The sequence below is a fragment of the Schistocerca cancellata genome, chromosome 3, assembly GCF_023864275.1.
Source record: "Schistocerca cancellata isolate TAMUIC-IGC-003103 chromosome 3, iqSchCanc2.1, whole genome shotgun sequence".
In the NCBI taxonomy this organism is placed as follows: Eukaryota; Metazoa; Arthropoda; class Insecta; order Orthoptera; family Acrididae; genus Schistocerca; species Schistocerca cancellata.
The window spans coordinates 792,302,275-792,323,675 of NC_064628.1; the positions used below are offsets into that span (position 1 = coordinate 792,302,275).

The 21,401-nt window shown below is 40.1% G+C and overlaps 1 protein-coding gene across 1 annotated transcript in view; it reads left to right on the plus strand.

Annotated features, from left to right (window-relative positions):
* Window positions 1-21,401, plus strand: part of LOC126176568 (dynein beta chain, ciliary) — a 790,269-nt gene that overhangs the window by 761,467 nt on the left and 7,401 nt on the right. The window contains exons 79-81 of the mRNA XM_049923728.1: window positions 3,240-3,299; window positions 6,375-6,488; window positions 16,929-17,077. Of these exons, the coding sequence (XP_049779685.1) occupies window positions 3,240-3,299; window positions 6,375-6,488; window positions 16,929-17,077 (323 nt within the window). The remainder of the gene's footprint in view (window positions 1-3,239; window positions 3,300-6,374; window positions 6,489-16,928; window positions 17,078-21,401) is intronic.

Below are 21,401 nucleotides of genomic sequence, written 5' to 3' on the forward strand. Positions count from 1 at the left end.
GTTAAAAACTTTATTGAGCTGTTGCCATTTTTGGTCTTTACTTGGGTGGTGATGGTGTAGCAATATAAATAGATCTGTCATGAAACATTTTGCAGCTATGGTACACCACATTAACAAAAATTATTCCACACTGCATAAACTATTCCAAAACAGTGCACCTTTTGAAATGAAAGTGGGCCAGAAGAAAGAATTTTTTCCATGTGTGCTGTAAAAGCAAGGCTGTGGCAGTATTGTATGCAGCTTACCAAAGGTAATTATTCTCCATCAGGGACAAGTGATATTTGAAGATGGAGGAATAAGGCATAGAAAATATTTTATACAGATTGGTGGGATCACATTTTAACAGTCACACTGCCCCTCTCATTATGCCTCGTCACATAAACTACTACATTCCTCATCCCAGTGGCATAGTGAACATAACTGGGAGCCAGGGCACAACACTTTATTTGTGCTCGTCCCCATCCCACTGGCACCTTGCGTGTAACACTTCACTTTATTGCGCCCACCCCCCTGTCCAGAAAAACATGTATAATATATAGAATTTACTTAAATAATAATATATTTTCTGAAAAATCTTGTTAATCTTGGAGAGCATTTGGCACCCCTCTGCAAGTGGTGTCTGGGGCATGATAGACCCCCTTGCCCCCCTCCCAGCCTTGCTGCGTTGCTGTGTCCCTCAACCCTCCTGTCCTGATCCCTACACCATCATTTCCTCTCCTCCTAAACTGTGATGCAATTTATTGATGACACCATTAGAATTAATGCTAATGTTGAATTTCCATTTTATTCTCATTGATTTGTAATGAAATTAACCCATGATTTGAACTATTGCATTATAGATGAAATAATTTTAGAAAACTTAAGTCTAGGATCGTACTGGAAATCAAGGAATTGCAATTTTTTCTTGCTGCACATCAGTTCTGTACCTTACAGTCAGTGTGTCCATAATAATTTCATTAGAACCTATTTTCAAAATATTTCATTCCCTCATGATTTTCATGATGACATTTTATGGGTTGTGTTTATGCAAAAAGAAGTAATCCGAATCCAATGCCAAACTCTTTGTAACACCTATAATGCTGTGAACATTTACGAATATTTTTCTGGTTCTGAACTTGTATTCTACTGGCATGTGATAATCCCAAGCAAGAAACAGGTGTTCTTGTTCTTGGTTCTGATAACTTACTACACGGCAGCTATTCTCAGTATTTGCAATAAGATTTTGGAACTGTGAACTTCTCAGTTGCTCAGTCTTCCACCACTAGCATGTGCAAATATTTTTGTACTAGACAGAACTGTACTTTTTAAAGAAATCATGTACTGTGAGTCAGTAATTTAGGACCAATAGGTACAGCTTGAAGTGATTTCTGAGGATGATAGAAATTCTTAGAATGTAAGTCAGTTTCCAAAATTTTGACTGTGTAGTCTGAACGTTGTAGAGCTGTACACTGTCACTGATATTTGATTTTCTGTCTGTGTGCGCAGTGTCATTGCGTCTGTAGCAGATTATACTTTTGTTTTTGTGGAAGAGTTTCGTTTCTTTCTTTTTTTTTTCATTGTTTATATATTGTGATATTAGTAATGTAGCTTCTCTGCGTCATTTGTAGTACAAAAGGTATGTAGGATAATCTATGGTTATTGCAGTCCTAAATTTTTTCAGTTAGTTTCAATTTCTTGGGTTAGTACAGTATATCATGTATGCAGTTCTGCAGTGTGGAAAATTGATAAAAACTCAGCTCGTTTTTGGATGTAAGGAGAATTCCCTGATAGAGAATCTGGGTATGTTGATAATTTGGGCATCCAAAGTTGGTTGGTTAATTGTGTCTTGCAAGAACATAGCTGACAACTTGGGAAGGGTGGCCAGGGCACAGTCAGTATGTTTGACAGGTCATCAAATATGAGATGATGAGGAGACTCTGACAATGGATACTGAGTGCATAGGGTAAATCTGGCTGCAAGTTTTAAGCTTATATCAACAAAAGTAACACCTGCCTTAGTTTGAAGCCTTCTTCAATTCCTTTAGATAGCTTGTTGAATTTCTGAAGACAATTAGGCTCACATGTGGATGCAGGTATGGTTCATCATTTGCAGCCTTGTTTACAGAACTTCTGGTTTGGAGCCAAGTCGAGGGCTTAAACAGGAGGATCATATGGTTCTGCATCAATCTTAGATGCAGATTTCTGACCTCCAGTGTTGAGTGAAAAATTAGGGCCATCTTCCATACGTCAAGTGTACACACCACAGAGTAAGCACAGTATGTATGACATGCACATGAGGGATTTTTAAGTTATAAGCCTGTCTTTATATACTTGGTGATCAATTACATGCTACGATGAGCGAAGGTGATATACCAGCTATATTAATTTCAGATAATGTACATCCTTGCTGATTAATAAAAACAAAATACATTATTAATGTGGTATAAGTTAACAGGAGGAGTGTCCATGGTAGGGTTCCAGAATTAGTCTCACTTATTAACAGCACCAGTACATGCATAGTACTAAGAAAAAGAAGCTGAGTGAAACCAGAATCAAACAGTGACAAAATCTTATATTCCAATTGAAATATTTATCACAAAGATAGGCTCTACACTAATGGTGGTGATGTATTTATTGTCATAAGGAGCTTGGTCATTACAGATTCCAAATGCAAAAGAATCTACATGAAGTTAAGCTTCAAAGGTGGGTAAAACATGGTAATCTGAAGGTTCTATTGAACTTCTACCTCAGATGTTGTAGTGGTGAAACTCTTTAGAGAAACCTGGTGTAATTATCTTGACCAGTAGGCAGAGATTTTAATGGGAGAGTCTCAAGACTGAAGCAAGGATTAATGTGAGATTATTGTAAATATCAATGATGTAGAAAAATATAAGATTGCTACTTACCATAAAGATAACATGTTCAGTTATAGACAGACACATTTAAAACATACTTAAACATATCTAAGTGTCTTTTAATTGTGTTTGTTTGCAACTTAATGTGTCATCTTTATGGAAAGTAGCAATCTATCTTTTACTACATTGTTGATATTTCTATCTGGAGATTACTGTAAATGTATTTTCTGAAATTTACCTGGAGCAATTACCTAGGAAACCAACATGTGAGCACGGTGTCGTAGATCTATCAGTAACTAGCGTACCCAAACTTCTTGAATAACCATTTCTGCTATAGTTTTTCTAAAATAGACTATCAAATATTTCCAACAGTGGCCTTATGGTAATGATCTTATGCAATTTGCAGGGTGAACTGACAATAACATTTGTCATGGAAGAATTGGAGAATGCACTTTTCTTAGATCAGGTAAGATCTTTTTTCCATACACATAATAAAAGTTAATACAACCACATTATCTTCTTATGGTATAACTCTAAAATATTCAGAAGATAAAAGTGGTGTTAGATTCCATATTAAAGCTATGTTATGCTTCATATGTTGTGAAAGTTGTTAATGAGACACGTGTGACTGACAGCTTTCAGCCGAATCATCTGGATCCTTCCCTCACCACTAGCTTCTTTGAACTATGCAGGTGGGAGTTATTCTTACAACACATCCTCCACTTCTATTATCTCCTTGGCCTCAATCTCAGATAACCCACTGTCCCCACACCCTTCACCCAACAGTTTCCACTTCCTGTGTCCTGTCACCCCCTCCCAATTCATGTTCCCATGTCACCTTCAGTATGTGCTGCTTCCCACCAATAGCTACACTCATGCCAGCCAGTATGCTTATCGACAACTCAGTGCTTCTGATTTCGGGTGAATGATCTCCTTTAATCCAAAAGTATTTACATTCTACAAGAACTACCCTACAAGATTCATATAAAAGTAACTTTTGTTAAAAATTGTTCTTACATGTTTGAATTTTATGTTTATTGAATTTTGAACATGATAATGTTGCATATGCATTGAATTTTAAATATGATAATTTTTTTCCACTTTGAGTGTAAACAAGATCTGGATTTGGCAACCTTATTTCCTGAGAACCGGAGGAAAATATGTTAGGTGGTGAGAGACTGTTAAATACATAACTTACAAAGAACTATTTTGTCTAAATTCCAATTTATATTTAAGAGTAAATGGTTTGAAATAGCTATGAAGGATGGAAATTATTTGAGACTATATCCTTACACAAACATGCTGTGCAAAATATGTAATTGTAATAAATTAATAAAGTAAAATCTTTTTTGAGAAGTTCCTGTGTAAAACAAGTGATACTACTCATTCCAGCCATACAACTCTCAAAAAGTTATCAAACACTAATCAACCTGTCATGGGCTCATATAATCTACACACATCAAAAAAAGTTTTGCATCACCTCGGTTCCAAGAGTTCCAGAACCTGTACAGAAAATTGGAATAGAGCAACATAAACATCATTTCCGCCCTTTTTATTGCTCATGAAAACCACATATTGCATATTGTACCACCTTCAGAAGTGCTGGTCCAGATTGCTGTACACACCGGTCCCTCTAATACCCAGTAGCACATCCTCTTGCATTGATGTATGCCTGTATTCATCGTGGCATACTTCCACAAGTTCATCAAGGCACTGTTGGTCCAGATTGTCCCAGTCCTCAATGGTGATTCGGCATAGATCTCTCAGAGTGGTCTGTCACATCATCCATAAACAGCCCTTTTCAATCTATCCCAGGAATGTTTGATAGGGTTCATGTCTGGAGAACATGCTGGCCACTCTAGTCGAGTGATGTCATTATCCAGAAGGAAGTCATTGACAAGATGTACATGATGGGGATGCGAATTGTCATCCATGAAGATGAATGCCTTGTGAGTATGCTGCTGATATGGTTGCACTATCGGTCGGAGGATGGCATTAACGTATCATACAGCCATTACAACGCCTTCCATGACCACCAGCGGCATATGTCCGCCCCAGGTAATGCCACCCCAAAACGGCAAGGAACCTCCACCTTGCTGCACTTGTTGGACAGTGTGTCTAAGGCATTCAGCCTGACCGGGTTGCCTCCAAACACTTCTCCGACGATTGTCTGGTTGAAGGCATATGCGACACTCTTCAGTAAAGAGAATGATATGCCAATCCTGAGCGGTCCATTTGGCATGTTGTTGGGCCCATCTGTACTGCACTGCATGGTGTCATGGTTGCAAAGATGGACCTCACCATGGACATTGGGAATGAAGTTGCGCATCATGCACCCTATTGCGTACAGCTTGAGTCGAACACAATGTCCTGTGGCTGCACGAAAAGCATTATCCAACATGGTGGCATTGCTGTCAGGGTTCCTCCAAGCCATAATCCACAGGTAGTGATCATCCACTGCAGTAGTACCCCTTGGGAGGCCTGAGTAAGGCATGTCATCGACAGTCCCTGTCTCTCTGTATCTCCTCCATGTCCAAACAACATCAGTTTGGTTCACTCCGAGATGCCTGGACACTTCCCTTGTTGAGAGTCCTTCCTGGCACTAAGTAACAGTGTGGATGCGATTGAACAACTGTGTTGACCATTTAGGCATTGTTGAATTACAGACAACACGAGCCATGTACCTCTTTCCTGATGAAATGACTGGAATTGATCAGCTGTCAGACCCCCTCCATCTAATAGTTGCTGCTCATTCATGGTTATCTACATCTTTGGGCGGGTTTAGTGACATCTCTGAACAGTCAAAGGGACTGTGTCTGGATACAATATCCACAGTCAACATCTGTCTTCAGGAGTTCTGGGAACCGGGGTGATACAAAACTTTTTTTGATGTGTGTAGATCATTTGACCTTCACAAATCTATCAGCCGCAGTACTGACAACCATTTATCAAACTGCGGAACATCTTCCAGGATGTACCTGGAACTGAGACCCCCCAGCCCAGATTCCTCATCCCAACCGCAGTTGGTACTCACTTATTCACTAGTACTAAAATTGCTCTAGAAGGTTCATTATTTCCACTTTTCAGCTCTCTGTAGCTTTCTTTTCCCACCATTTCTACATATCTCCCCCCTCTCCCCCCCCCCCCCTTTTTCTGGTTTTCCCACTCTTTGTATGTTTTGACATTTGTCTGCTTTCCTTTTCTTGTGTAACTTGCATCCCTTGGCTTTTCCTTCAACTATGAAAGTTTCTTTCCATGGGTGCATTTTTCTCGCCCATCCACTTTTTACCTCATATACTTACTTCAAGTAAGCTTGTGGTGAAAGTGGTACATACAAGTTGTAGTAGTGTTAGTTAGCCCCAGCTCAGATCTGAGTCAGCCTGCAAAATATAAACTCTGGAAAAGTAGCATTCCACCATCTCACTAAGAGGTACAGTTGTGCTTGAAATCACGAAGTTTTTCTACAGGAACCTACGCTTTTTCAAACAATTTTTGCAGTGCGTGTCTAATTATGTGTGACAGTATCATCAATTTTGTGTAGGTACCAGCTGTGTGGGCCCAGAGAGCATATCCTTCCCTACTAGGTCTTACTGCCTGGTTTGCTGATCTTCTGCTTCGCTTACGTGAGCTTGAAACATGGGCCACAGATTTTGTGGTAAGTATTAAAAATTTTGTTATTCTTAATATGAAACAAACAGTGGATGGAAGTACCGTATAGTGCCCAAAATATGGAAGAAAATGTAATTCAGAAATAGGAGATTATAGAGACTTATTCATTTGCTGTGAACTCCCCCCCATGAACCATGGACTTTGCCTTTGGTTGGGAGGCTTGCGTGCCTCGGCAATACAGATAGCCGTACCGTAGGTGGAACCACAATGGAGGGGTATCTGTTGAGAAGCCAGAAAAACATGTGGTTCCTGACGAGGGGCAGCAGCCTTTTCAGTAGTTGCAAGGGCAACAGTCTGGATGATTGACTGATCTGGCCTTGTAATACTAACCAAAACGGCCTTGCTGTGCTGGTTCTGCGAACGGCTGAAAGCAAGCGGAAACTATGGCCGTAATTTTTCCCGAGGGCATGCAGCTTTACTGTATGGTTAAATGATGATGGCGTCCTCTTGGGTAAAATATTTCGGAGGTTAAATAGTCCCCCATTCGGATCTCTGGGCGGGGACTACTCGAGAGGATGTCGTTATCAGGAGAAAGAAAACTGGCGTTCTACGGATCGGAGCGTGGAATGTCAGATCCCTTAATCGGGCAGGTAGGTTAGAAAATTTAAAAAGGGAAATGGATAGGTTAAAGTTAGATATAGTGGGAATTAGTGAAGTTCGGTGGCAGGAGGAACAAGACTTCTGGTCAGGTGACTACAGGGTTATAAACACAAAATAAAATAGGGGTAATGCAGGAGTAGGTTTAATAATGAATAGGAAAATAGGAATGCGGGTAAACTACTACAAACAGCATAGTGAACGCATTATTGTGGCAAAGATAGATATGAACCCCACGCCTACTACAGTAATACAAGTTTATATGCCAACTAGCTCTGCAGATGACGAAGAAATTGAAGAAATGTATGATGAAATAAAAGAAATTATTCAGATAGTGAAGGGTGATGAAAATTTAATAGTCATGGGTGACTGAAATTTGGTAATAGGAAAAGGGAGAGAAGGAAATGTAGTAGGTGAATAAGGATTGGGGCTAAGAAATGAAAGAGGAGGCCGCCTGGTAGAATTTTGCACAGAGCATGAGTTAATCATAGCTAACACTTGGTTCAAGAATCATAAAAGAAGGTTGTATACATGCAAGAATCCTGGAGATACTAAAAGGTATCAGATAGATTATATAATGGTAAGACAGAGATTTAGGAGTCCGCCGCTCGTGGTCTCGCGGTAGCGTTCTCGCTTCCCGAGCACGGGGTCCGGGGTTCGATTCCCGGCGGGGTCAGGGATTTTCACCTGCCTCGAGATGACTGGGTGTTTGTGTTGTCCTCATCATTTCATCATCATCCAGGAAAGTGGCGGAATTGGACTGAACAATGATTGGGTAATTGTACGGGCACTGATAACCACGCCGTTGAGTGCCCCACAAACCAAACATCATCATCATCATCAGAGATTTAGGAACCTGGTTTTAAATTGTAAGACATTTCCAGGAGCAGATGTGGACTCTAACCACAATCTATTGGTTATGATCTGTAGGTTAAAACTGCAGAAACTGCAAAAAGGTGGGAATTTAAGGAGATGGGACCTGGGTAAACTGACTAAACCAGAGGTTGCACAGAGTTTCAGGACGAGCATAAGGGAACAATTGACAGGAATGGGGGAAAGAAATACAGTAGAAGAAGAATGGGTAGCTCTGAGGGATGAAGTAGTGAAGGCAGCAGAGGATCAAGTAGGTAAAAAGACGAGGGATAGTAGAAAACCTTGGGTAACAGAAGATATATTGAATTTAATTGATGAAAGGAGAAAATATAAAAATGCAGTAAGTGAAGCAGGCAAAAAGGTATACAAATGTCTCAAAAATGAGATCGATAGGAAATGCAAAATTGCTAAGCAGGAATGGCTAGAGGACAAATGTAAGGATGTAGAAGCGAGTATCACTAGGGGTAAGATAGATACTGCCTACAAGAAAATTAGAGAGACCTTTGGAGATAAGAGAACCACTTGCATGAACGTCAAGAGCTCAGATGGAAACCCAGTTCGAAGCAAAGAAGGGAAAGCAGAAAGGTGGAAGGAGTATATAGGGGGTCTATTCAAGGGCGATTTACTTGAGGATGTAGATGAAGATGAAATGGGAGATATGATACTGCGTGAAGAGTTTGACAGAGCACTGAAAGACCTGAGTCAAAACAAGGCCCCCAGAGTGGACAACATTCCATTAGAACTACTGACAGCCTTGGGAGAGCCAGTCCTGACAAAACTCTACCATCTGGTGAGCAAGATGTATGAAACAGGCGAAATACCCTCAGACTTCAAGAAGAATATAATACACTCCTGGAAATTGAAATAAGAACACCGTGAATTCATTGTCCCAGGAAGGGAAACTTTATTGACACATTCCTGGGGTCAGATACATCACATGATCACACTGACAGAACCACAGGCACATAGACACAGGCAACAGAGCATGCACAATGTCGGCACTAGTACAGTGTATATCCACCTTTCGCAGCAATGCAGGCTGCTATTCTCCCATGGAGACGATCGTAGAGATGCTGGATGTAGTCCTGTGGAACGGCTTGCCATGCCATTTCCACCTGGCGCCTCAGTTGGACCAGCGTTCGTGCTGGACGTGCAGACCGCGTGAGACGACGCTTCATCCAGTCCCAAAAATGCTCAATGGGGGACAGATCCGGAGATCTTGCTGGCCAGGGTAGTTGCCTTACACCTTCTAGAGCATGTTGGGTGGCACGGGATACATGCGGACGTGCATTGTCCTGTTGGAACAGCAAGTTCCCTTGCCGGTCTAGGAATGGTAGAACGATGGGTTCGATGACGGTTTGGATGTACCGTGCACTACTCAGTGTCCCCTCGACGATCACCAGTGGTGTACGGCCAGTGTAGGAGATCGCTCCCCACACCATGATGCCGGGTGTTGGCCCTGTGTGCCTCGGTCGTATGCAGTCCTGATTGTGGCGCTCACCTGCACGGCGCCAAACATGCATACGACCGTCATTGGCACCAAGGCAGAAGCGACTCTCATCGCTGAAGACGACACGTCTCCATTCGTACCTCCATTCACGCCTGTCGCGACACCACTGGAGGCGGGCTGCACGATGTTGGGGCGTGAGCGGAAGACGGCCTAACGGTGTGCGGGACCGTAGCCCAGCTTCATGGAGACGGTTGCGAATGGTCCTCGCCAATACCCCAGGAGCAACAGTGTCCCTAATTTGCTGGGAAGTGGTGGTGTGGTCCCCTACGGCACTGCGTAGGATCCTACGGTCTTGGCGTGCATCCGTGCGTCGCTGCGGTCCGGTCCCAGGTCGACGGGCACGTGCACCTTTCGCCGACCACTGGTGACAACATCGATGTACTGTGGAGACCTCATGCCCCACGTGTTGAGCAATTCGGCGGTACGTCCACCCGGCCTCCCGCATGCCCACTATACGCCCTCGCTCCAAGTCCGTCAACTGCACATACGGTTCACGTCCACGCTGTCGCGGCATGGTACCAGTGTTAAAGACTGCGATGGAGCTCCGTATGCCACGGCAAACTGGCTGACACTGACGGCGGCGGTGCACAAATGCTGCGCAGCTAGCGCCATTCGACGGCCAACACCGCGGTTCCTGGTGTGTTCGCTGTGCCGTGCGTGTGATCATTGCTTGTACAGCCCTCTCGCAGTGTCCGGAGCAAGAATGGTGGGTCTGACACACCGGTGTCAATGTGTTCTTTTTTCCATTTCCAGGAGTGTAATTCCAATCCCAAAGAAAGCAGGTGTTGACAGATGTGAAAATTATCGAACTATCAGTTTAATAAGTCACAGCTGCAAAATACTAATGTGAATTCTTTACAGACGAATGGAAAAACTAGTAGAAGCCGACCTCGGGGAAGATCAGTTTGGATTCCGTAGAAATGTTGGAACACGTGAGGCAGTACTGACCCTACGACTTATCTTAGAAGCTAGATTAAGGAAGGGCAAACCTACGTTTCTAGCACTTGTAGACTTAGAGAAAGCTTTTGACAATGTTCTCTGGAATACTCTCTTTCAAATTCTGAAGGTGGCAGGGGTAAAATACAGGGAGCGAAAGGCTATTTACAATTTGTATAGAAACCAGATGGCAGTTATAAGAGTTGAGGGGCATGAAAGGGAAGCAGTGGTTGGGAAGGGAGTGAGACAGGGTTGTAGCCTCTCCCTGATGTTATTCAATCTGTGTATTGAGCAAGCAGTGAAGGAAACAAAAGAAAAATTCGGAGTAGGTATTAAAATCCATGGAGAAGAAATAAAAACTTTGAGGTTCGCCGATGACATTGTAATTCTGTCAGAGACAGAAAAGGACTTAGAAGAGCAGTTGTACAGAATGGATAGTGTCTTGAAAGGAGGATATAAGATGAACATCAACAAAAGCAAAACGAGGATAATGGAATGTAGTCGAATTAAGTTGGGTGATGCTGAGGGAATTAGATTAGGAAATGAGACACTTAAAGTAGTAAAGGAGTTTTGCTATTTGAGGAGCAAAGTAACTGATGATGGTCGAAGTAGAGAGGATATAAAATGTAGACTGGCAATGGCAAGAAAAGCGTTTCTGAAGAAGAGAAATTTGTTAACATCGAGTATAGATCTAAGTGTCAGGAAGTTGTTTCTCAAAGTATTTGTATGGAGTGTAGCCATGTATGGAAGTGAAACATGGAAGATAAATGTTTAGACAAGAAGAGAATAGAAGCTTTTGAAATGTGGTGCTACAGAAGAATGCTGAAGATTAGATGGGTAGATCACATAACTAATGAGGAAGTATTGAATAGGATTGGGGAGAAGAGAAGTTTGTGGCACAACTTGACTAGAAGAAGGGATCGGTTGGTAAGACATGTTCTGAGACATCAAGGGATCACCAATTTAGTATTGGAGGGCAGAGTGGAGGGTAAAAATCGTAGAGGGAGACCAAGAGATGAATACACTAAGCAGATTTAGGAGGATGTAGATTGTGGTAGGTACTGGAAGATGAAGAAGCTTGCACGGGATAGAGTAGCATGGAGAGCTGCATCAAACCAGTCTCAGGACTGAAGACCACAACAACAACAACCTTTAAAACTCCAACAGACTCTAAGGCACAAAAAACAATGATATAAAAGTGATTCCAGAAAGCATGGGAATTACTGTTATATTCAAGTTCTGTACATGTGTATGGTTTAAATCATGGTATTCATAGAGATTGCCATTGTAAACATACTCATGAATGAGTAGTGCAGTTTTTATTGAATTAATTAAATTGTAAATTAAAAGCTTCCTTCTGGTAACAAGAAGGTTTTCCAGACTGAATAAGCAAGATATTCACAGAACATCTGTTAATCGCTAGGAATAAATTCTGATCTGCTGACCTGCTAAAATTCCTGGAATCTCTGAATACTTTCTCCCAATTAAATTTCACATGATCCTATTCCGAACCCCATGCCATTTTCCTTGATGTTGATCTCAGCCTCACCGAAGGCCAGCTACACACTTCCATCCACATTAAACCTACCAACAAACAACAATATTTACATTTTGACAGTTGCCATCCTTTCCATGTCAAACATTCCCTCCCATTCAGCCTTGGCATATGAGGCAAACGTATTTGTTCAGATGCAGACTCTTTGCAGCAATACACCACCATTCTCACCTTAGCCTTCACTGCACGTTGTTACCCTATCAGCCTAGTTAAAAAGCAGATTTCCTGAGCCGTCACATCTAATCCTTGTACTGCTGATCCCTCCAAAAAACAACTGGATCACACCATTGGTGATTCAGTATTATCCTGCTCTGGAATGTGTTAAACAGCTACTTCAACAGGGCCATGACTTCCTAAAAGCATGCCCTGAAATGAGATCCATTGTGTCTGAAATTTTTCCCACCACACCTAGAATAGCTTTCCATCACTCTCCCAGTCTTCACAATATTCTTGTTAGACCCTATGCTCCTTCTCCACCCATCTCCCTACCCTATTGCTCCTACTCGTGTGACCATCCCCACTGCAAGACTTGCTCTACGCACCCTCCTGCCACCACCTGTAACAACCCTGTAACTGGCAAAACATATACTATCAAAGGGAGACACTGCTCGGCCTTCTACATTGGCATGGCCACCACCAAATTATCAATTAGGATGAATGGGCATAGGCAAAGGGTCTATAAAGGGAACTCACAATATCCTGTTGCAGAGCATGGTCTACAACATGACATTCATGACTTCGGCACCTGTTTCTCCACACGCGCTATCTGGAGTATCCCCCAGATACCAGTTTCTCAAAACTCCACCAGTAGGAACTAGCACTACAACATGTCCTTGGTTCTCACCACCCACTGGACCTTAATTTACGTTAATTTTTTCCATCTCAGCATTTCTTCACTGTAAGTACTTTTTGCTTCACCCTATTTTATTTTTCTACATCTTTCTTTGTCTTTCCCATCTATTTTTCACCGTCACCCCTCTCACCTCTCTTACGTACAATGCACTTAGCTTTTCACTCTTGTTAACTCATGCATGACATTTAAGCAGTAATCTCTGTCTGCATATTACCCTGTCTTCCACCTGTAAGCTCTCAGGTTTTCAAATCTCACCCGATGCAGTCCCCAACAATCAGTCTTTCCTTCTCATCCCGTACGATAAGTCTCCCTCGAACCGCAGTTCTGCGTGACTTCCCCAAAATCTACCCCTTTTCCTAGACATCTCCAGTTCTTTTCCTTCACCCCTCTACCTTTCCTTTCAACCCTTCTGCCTGAAGAAGGAACCACTGGCTCTGAAATCTGGCTAATTACAACCGTCTTTTATGTGTGTGTTTTGCCGCCGCTTGGTGAGTAGATTTTTTATCTATACAGTTAAATAATTTGGTCAATAATTGATCGTTTTCATGGTTATATTTTTACATTTTGTAACAAACACTGAGCCTTGGGGAGTTTTTCCTGTATGTCATTTTTTAAAACCTAGGAGAATCCCTGCTCTGCTATGAAGGTAATTGGACTACTGTGTCAACACCACTTGCAGAAGTATGTCAATTACACCAGCTTCGCCGTATTGATGATCATCTGCCCCTTCACAGTTGATACTTTTCATCACAATTTTGATATAGGGCCTTTCACAAAATATAAATCACCACCCAGCCCAAATGGAACATAATCTTTTTAATTTGGGTATGCTTAATATTTACTCCTCTCATTATTCTTACTTAATCTGTGGTTGTGACAGCTGTCTTGTCTCCAAAATGTCAAATTGACTGAAAGAGTTTTGCAGTATTTTTATTTAAGGAACAGTTCTCTGTCTTTCATAGCTCCAAAAATTATATTATTACCTAGTCACACTGTTTCCTTACTCTTCTGATCTATCTCAAAGTGCAGATCTCTTAGATATTTATTTTTCCTCACCACCTGTTTTTTCATTCAGTTTGAATACTTTTATTGCTTCATTGCACAAATATGTTTTGACCATTGTGAGCAAACATTCCTGTGTCAATTTTTTCTGAAGATCTCAACTGTGTTACTATTAGCTTCATTATTAAATCAAAATATAGTTTTCTAAAGACTCTCTTCATTTTGTGAAGATGTTACTGCAGTTACATCCTGCAGTATCATAAAAGTAATTGTGAAAATGATTTTCTTACTTTGGTTTTCTCGTTATTATCATAAGCAATTTTCACTTCATCATCAATCATAGGTATTTGACATCTACTGCTGGATAAATGTCTCCTTTAGACATTTTCATGCATTGGACAAAAATGTGGAACACTGCGAGAAATGCATGCTTGAACATAAATGGAGATGCTAACCAAGTCTGCAGGTTGCACTATTGTATTTGACCTGCGCTATTGTATTTGACCACAGATGGTACCCATGCAATATGTTCAAAACATTGCAGGTGTCAGTCATGGTCAGAACAGGGTTCTGTGTAGTTGTGAGTGCATCATGTCAGAGCAAAGTGAAGTATAATATGGGCAAATTGTTAGTACTCATATGATCAGTGCTTCTGTAACCAAGGGAGCTGAAGTGTTTGGCATTTCATGAGGCACCATATAGAAGATTTATGCTGCATAGCAGGAAGCATCATCCACTAAGTCAGACAGTGCGCATGAAAGTGTGTGTTGAGTTCTTGTGAGGGATGGTCATTGAAGAGGATAGTGATGAAAAAATAAGAGGACGCCAGTTGCAAAAGTCACAGCAGAAATGAATCATGTTAGCACCAAAAGACATGAAGGGAGCTCCAGAAGGAGGGAATTGCAGAGTGAGCTGAAATTCCAACAAACATCCACAACAGAAGAATGTGGTGCTGAAGCTATATAATCTGGACTATGGAGTAATGGGAGAAAGTCATTTGGCTGGATGAGTCTTACTGTTCACTATTTCCAACTTCTTGTTGAGTTTACATCCCAAGAGTAAAACATGGTGGGGTTTCAGTGAGCTGGGCAGCTGTATCATGGTATTCCATGGACTCCAAGTTTACTCTGTAAGTCTGCACAATTGCCAAGGATTATGTGACCATTTTGGCTGCTCAGGTCCGTCCCATGATACAATGTTTGTTCCCCAATGGTGATGCTGTGTACCTAGGCCACCTGTTCATATAGCTCGCATCATCCATGACTGGTTTCTCTGATTATGAGAGTGAATTGCCGCATCTTCTCTGAAGTTCATCTGCACTAGAGGCAAACAGTAAAATCTGACCAGCAAAACAACAGTGGTTCAGGAATATTTTGCCACCAGATATTCCTTCTTCTATTTTCAGTTTCAGGTATCTGAAAAGTTAATAGTTTTAATGTTGCAGAATCTTCTTACCTGACCACTCTCTCTTCACTTTTACTTGTCTTGGTTACAAAGAGCAAATTTTCAATACTTCACATGTCTTTCTGACTACTCATACGCCTTGCATTTCCAAAAGATGAGAAAACATGCCTATGAATCACATCATTTATGAATTATACATCTTTCACATATGAAGGGCTTATTTCAATAGTAGTACGAGTCCATTTTTGTTCATTCTGAGGTACAGAGTCCTAAAGTTAAAAGAGCGCAGAAAAATCTGCAGTTGAGATACCAGAAATATTCCAGTATATACTTGAATATTTGTTATATATATATATATATATATATATATATATATATATATATATATATATATATATATATATATATATATATGTATAATAAATATTCAAGTATATATACTGGAATATTTCTGGTATCTCAACTGCAGATTTTTCAGTGCTCTTTTAACTTTAGGACTCTGTATCTCAGAATGAACAAAAATGGACTTGTACCACTATTGAAATAAACCCTTCATATAAGGTTGCATTTTGGCTCACTATACAGTAAAACCTCATTTTACATATTTTAGCAGACTGACCCAAAACAGGAGAGTGTAAAATACTGGGAACACAATAGGCAAAAATGAATAACTTACTTGTACTGCCGTTCTCTTTATATTGTTCAAAATATGATATTAAAACAATTTTAATTTTGCCTATTTTTTTAAAAAATCTCAAATAATTAATTGTTTTTGTTTCTTTGTAACAGCAATTAGCTCTACTCTTTTGCGAAACCACATTAAAATGATAGTCATGTTCTAATGTGAGACTTATTATTGATAATAATATAAAATTATTGTAAGTAACACAATATTGGTTAACTTGTAGGCACAAAATCTAGAGCTTGTTGCTGACAAGGAAGTTACTCGATTCAGGGACATCCTGGGTGAGGAAGAGGGCAGAAATTGTCATCACGTTACAGAGCATCTTGAGGAGGAATGTTTACATCTGACATCATGATGTAACAACCTAAGACTGCATGCCTAATACAGATTAGCACACTTCACGCAGAAGTAACAACAGTTCCTAAAAGCCCAATATAGAGATGGCCGTCTCCAAAAGCAGTGTTTATTCACATAAATGACTGTGAAATTAAATTAAAGCTATTGTAATACAACACAGTGAGCAGAAGGAAGGTTGGTACTGGAGTCACTATCGTCAGATCGTGATTATCATTAAGGCAGTGACTCAGCATACTATCCCATCCTTCCAAACACTGCAAACCTATAATACAAGCAGCCGTGACCCAACACGCCAACATGAAAATCCTGTTTACTGCACTAACACTATGTTACACGATCAATAACTTTGCGTACCATTTGCATTTTCTGCTTTTTCCAAGGCTGACTTTGACCAGGATTATGATGCATTTTTGGAATATATTGGGAATGAAAATTGATGTTAGAAGTTGTGAAAATATCAAAGAAAACTTAAAATGTTGTAACACTGAATCATTAATGACAGGAAAGCTTCTATTTAGAGAATAGGACCTGTGTTGGGATGGACAAAAATGAATGTAAAAAGAAGGAAAATGTAAAAATGGGGTTGTACTGTAGTATAAATGCTCAAATTTTTTTCCATCTTACGCACTCCTGTTGTGACTTTTCTGTTTCCAGCTACCAGCATCTGTCTGGCTGGCAGGATTTTTCAATCCGCAGTCATTTTTGACAGCCATCATGCAGTCGACAGCTCGCAAGAATGAACTTCCTCTTGACAAAATGTGTTTACAGTGTGATGTGACAAAGAAGCTGAAAGAGGATGTTGTGTAAGTTCCCCAGAAATGTCAACAGTTTAAAATCTCAAAGGACCCCATTATGTTAACTCAACAAATTAACAATAAGTATAAATGCAATATAAGAAGCTGAAATAATTATCATTTCTTCACTTTAGGTTTACACTCTACAATGTTGTATAACAATTTTCTGCTGAGAGACACTCAGTAATGTACTTATTGGTATTTTAAAATAGATTGTGCGTAATCTAAATACTTCCTGTTTTCTACAACTCCACATTGTTTTCACCAAGTGCACTGCTTAGAAATTGTGCAGTGAAGAAAGTTATGGGTAGCAACCAGACGGAAAGAGGGAATAATAAACTTTCAGACACCATACGTGCAACAGAAATGGACAGCCTTTGATTTAAACAATACATTAGTGAAGTATCAGGCATTGTGTTTTTATCACAGCATCTTACACTTTAAATCCTTTTATCTGAGGGATGTACTATTTACAGTGTTACTGGTCATAGCTTCATAAATATCAGCAAGTTCATAAGGAAATGTAACTTTCAGTTACATTACTCATACAATTATTAGTCACTTTTCAACATTAATCTGATCCTTTACTTGTGATCCACATGAAGTATAAAACAGAGAACCCTTATTTCCTGCAGCAGTGCTATGTGAGCAGCCCTGTAAGAGCACTTCCTGTTCAACACTTCCTGCAGTGTGTGGATAGTGAAAGACTGTCTCTTTGTACCTCACACCCACTGCATGATAATTTTATTCATAATTTCAGAGCGTATTTAAGTGTGACCTAATTCCTGAAGTTATTTTATTATGCATTTGGTAATTAATATACTTTGAGTCCTATAGTCGTATGTTGGGACAGCGGACCCAGTCACAAAAATATTCTCATGAGGATGAAACGCATTCTGGATGCTCAGAAACAGCTGCTACCAAGCAAAATGTATATAGTGCTTGAAAACTGGTTGAGGAACACAACCATCAAAGTAGCTATATCCTTAGGATTGTACTGGAAGCCATCTCTAATGTTTTTTGTGAGACACTTTCTATAAGGAAATGTCCAGTTGGTAAATACCATACCATCTGATTTTGGAACAGGAGGCTCTGAAAATAATGCAAAATTGTTTTAAGGAGCGTGACTGCAAGTAACCTGGTTATTGTTAAACAGTTATGGTAAAACAGAGAGAAGTAATACTCATCTTGTTCTCTCTCTCTCTCTCTCTCTCTCTCTCTCTCTCTCTTTTTGGCAGCTGTATTAAATGATTACACTTTTTGGGCAGCTGTCTTAAATGATTACACATTTTGTAAAAATGATTGTATATGAACATTATGTTGTGACAAAACATTTTTATGTAAAAAACTAATGGATGCAATATTTGATACATTAATTTAAATTTATACATTGCAATGTTTGCAAGACAGCTCTCTGCTGAGATAAACTCAATAATGGACTATACCCTCTCATTATTTTACAGTCAATAGTATCTAATCCAAATATTTCCTGTTTGCATTATGATTAGAACTGCATTGTATGAAAAACAGTTCACTGCTGCTGAAAACAATATGCTGTACGATACTCAACTTTCACACACACACAAAAAGAGAGATTTATCGCTGCATTATTACAATCAAAAGCTGCTGATTTTTGTGTTTATACTTACATTCATGAGACGAAACATTATGACTAGCGCCCACCTCAAGATTGATTGCCACAAGGTGGCAATGTAGATGTGTTGTGATGAGAAAAGTGTATAACCAACTCAGAGACAAATGACGAATCTTTTTAGCAACAATATGGCTCTCAAATGGGGAAATCCAGTGGTGTAAAAAAGCTTGACAAAGGGCAGATTGTTTTGCACCACAGACTGGGAATGAGCATCTTATAAATTCGGAATCTGGTCAGTTGCTCATGTGATACTGTCATTCAGGGCAAATTGTTGACCATGGGGCTCTGCACCAGACAACCTCCATGTGTTCTCATGTTAATGCAATGACATCGTGTTATTCCTGTAAGCTGTGCTGCAGGCAGTATGATACAGAGATTAGCATCATTGGCTGATAAGCATTGTGTTGTCATGTTAAAACTGATCCCCAGCAGTTATTTGATGTTTAATATTTATCATTTCTGGAATGTTCTCAAAATTTCTTATGTTTGTATATACTGGAATAGTTAATGTCTATATAAAAATAGACACACTCTAACCAGGTGTTCATTTCCATTGTGGATTTGTGTTGGTATTCATATAAATGTGTTTTCTGTTTTGGACTTCATTGCAGCTTTCTGATTTGGATTTTAGTGTGGTTTTAACTTGAAATTGTTTGGTGTAGGTACCATATACTGTAAAACATTTGCATTATGATGGCTTCCATTAGGCAACATAAAAGGCATAGCTTACATGGGCAGGTACTGGAATACAAGCAATATACCAGTCCCAGGGTCCATATATTCAGGCTACCAATGAATTCCAAAACGCAACAAGTCAGTTACACATCAGGCACCCATCAGTGTTTTCAGAAATGTTGATCAGGATTCAACAAATGGATGAAAGGACTTGACTAAGTTGCCAAATGCAATAAGTGGAATGATGAGATGTGTTAGGTGAATGTGTAGTTTTCCATTTATGGGACAGCCCAGCAGTGGTTTGAGAAGGAAGAAGATAAGCTTTATAACTGGGTCAGATTCCAGAAACTGAAGAAAACATTTGTTGACAATCTGTAGCAAATCTGCTTACAGATATTTGGAGGACATAGGACAAGATGCTGCTATGTTTTCACTGTGGACACCCTGGGCACATTGTAAGAAGGCAAGTTTTCGACAACTACTTTGCTGAAAAGTGTCAACGGCAGATACTTATAGCACACTTCTGGGATGAAGCTCATCACCTACTCTGGATAAAAGTTGCTCCCTATGATGCCACAGCCATTCCTCATAGTGATACAGAGGGACCAGTTGCTTGCCTAGCTACAAAATTCAGGAAAACTAAGATAGGTGACCATCTATGTAGGTGAGGCTACTGCAGGTAAAAATCTTCCCAGAAGAACAATCACCAAGATGTCAGGAAATATCATTGACATCATCATCGATGGCCAACCTGTCTGAGTGTTAGTCAGCTCAGGCTTTCTTTTATGTAGTGTTGAATTTTTATTGTTGTCAGATAAATAAGACATATGTCCTATGATACAAAAGTGATTTTGGTGAAAGTTGCAAATGGGAAATATGTCCATCTGACAAGAATCCATATTGCAAGAATAACTATCAGTGAGAGAATGCAGTCATTTTGAAAGAATGTAGTCATAACATTATTCTCAGACAGTACTATTTGTAGGCATCACAAGCAGCCATTGACTGTGGAAGATTAGAGATCCAGATTGATGAAGCTATTCCAACAATCACACGTCAAAAGACTGCGTTAGGCAGTTATTTGGTGATGAAGACATTGATATTTAGCCATCATCTATGAGATGAATCAGTCAAGATGCTCAGTTAAACTGTGAAGCTTTTGTCAGTTGCAAATTTATATCTGGGTTATGAAGGAAATCTACATGCCAGCAAAGATCATAAGCACTTTATGTGACCAAGGAGAACTTTCATCACTAACTGTCCCAACCAGGCCCAACTCATCCCTAAAGCTATGTGCATAGGAGCAGCCAAATCAGTCCAGGAAGGGCAGTTTAGTGCCACCAGTGAAAAATATTCCTCTCTGGTGATACAGACAACAAAGGAGAGGAAGGTGCTGTAGAACTGCCAGTAGGATATGGCTGTCTGAGGAACAACATCGGCGATTGATAGCCATTCTGCATTAATTTTTGGATGCTTTCAAATCTGGAGTGAAGAATAGATAGACCAAGTGGCTAATGGGAAGAGGTCTTATTGACACTTGGGATCATTCACAAATTAGACAGTACTTGTATATGGTGTCACTGGATACTGGAAAAACACATCATCTGGGAGGAAGTGGAGAAGATGCTAAAAGATGACATCACTGAACCTTCAGAGTCTGTGGTTCTTACCTGTGGTCCTTGTGAAGAAGAAGGATGGCAGATGAGTGCATCGACTACCGACTACTGAAAAAAATTATGAAAAAAGATGTCCAACCATTTTTGTGTAATGATAAACTCCTTGAAAGGAACAAAAGAAAATCCAGAATGGAATGTAGTAATACTATATATCACCATATAGTGGAGATGCTGAGTCAGTGATAGGCCAGTAAAAGCCTTCATCAAAAATAGACGACACACACACACACACACACACACACACACACACACACACAAAATGCAACACACAGATATATGACTGCAGTCTCAGGCAACTGAAGCCACACTGTGAGCAGCAGCACCAGGG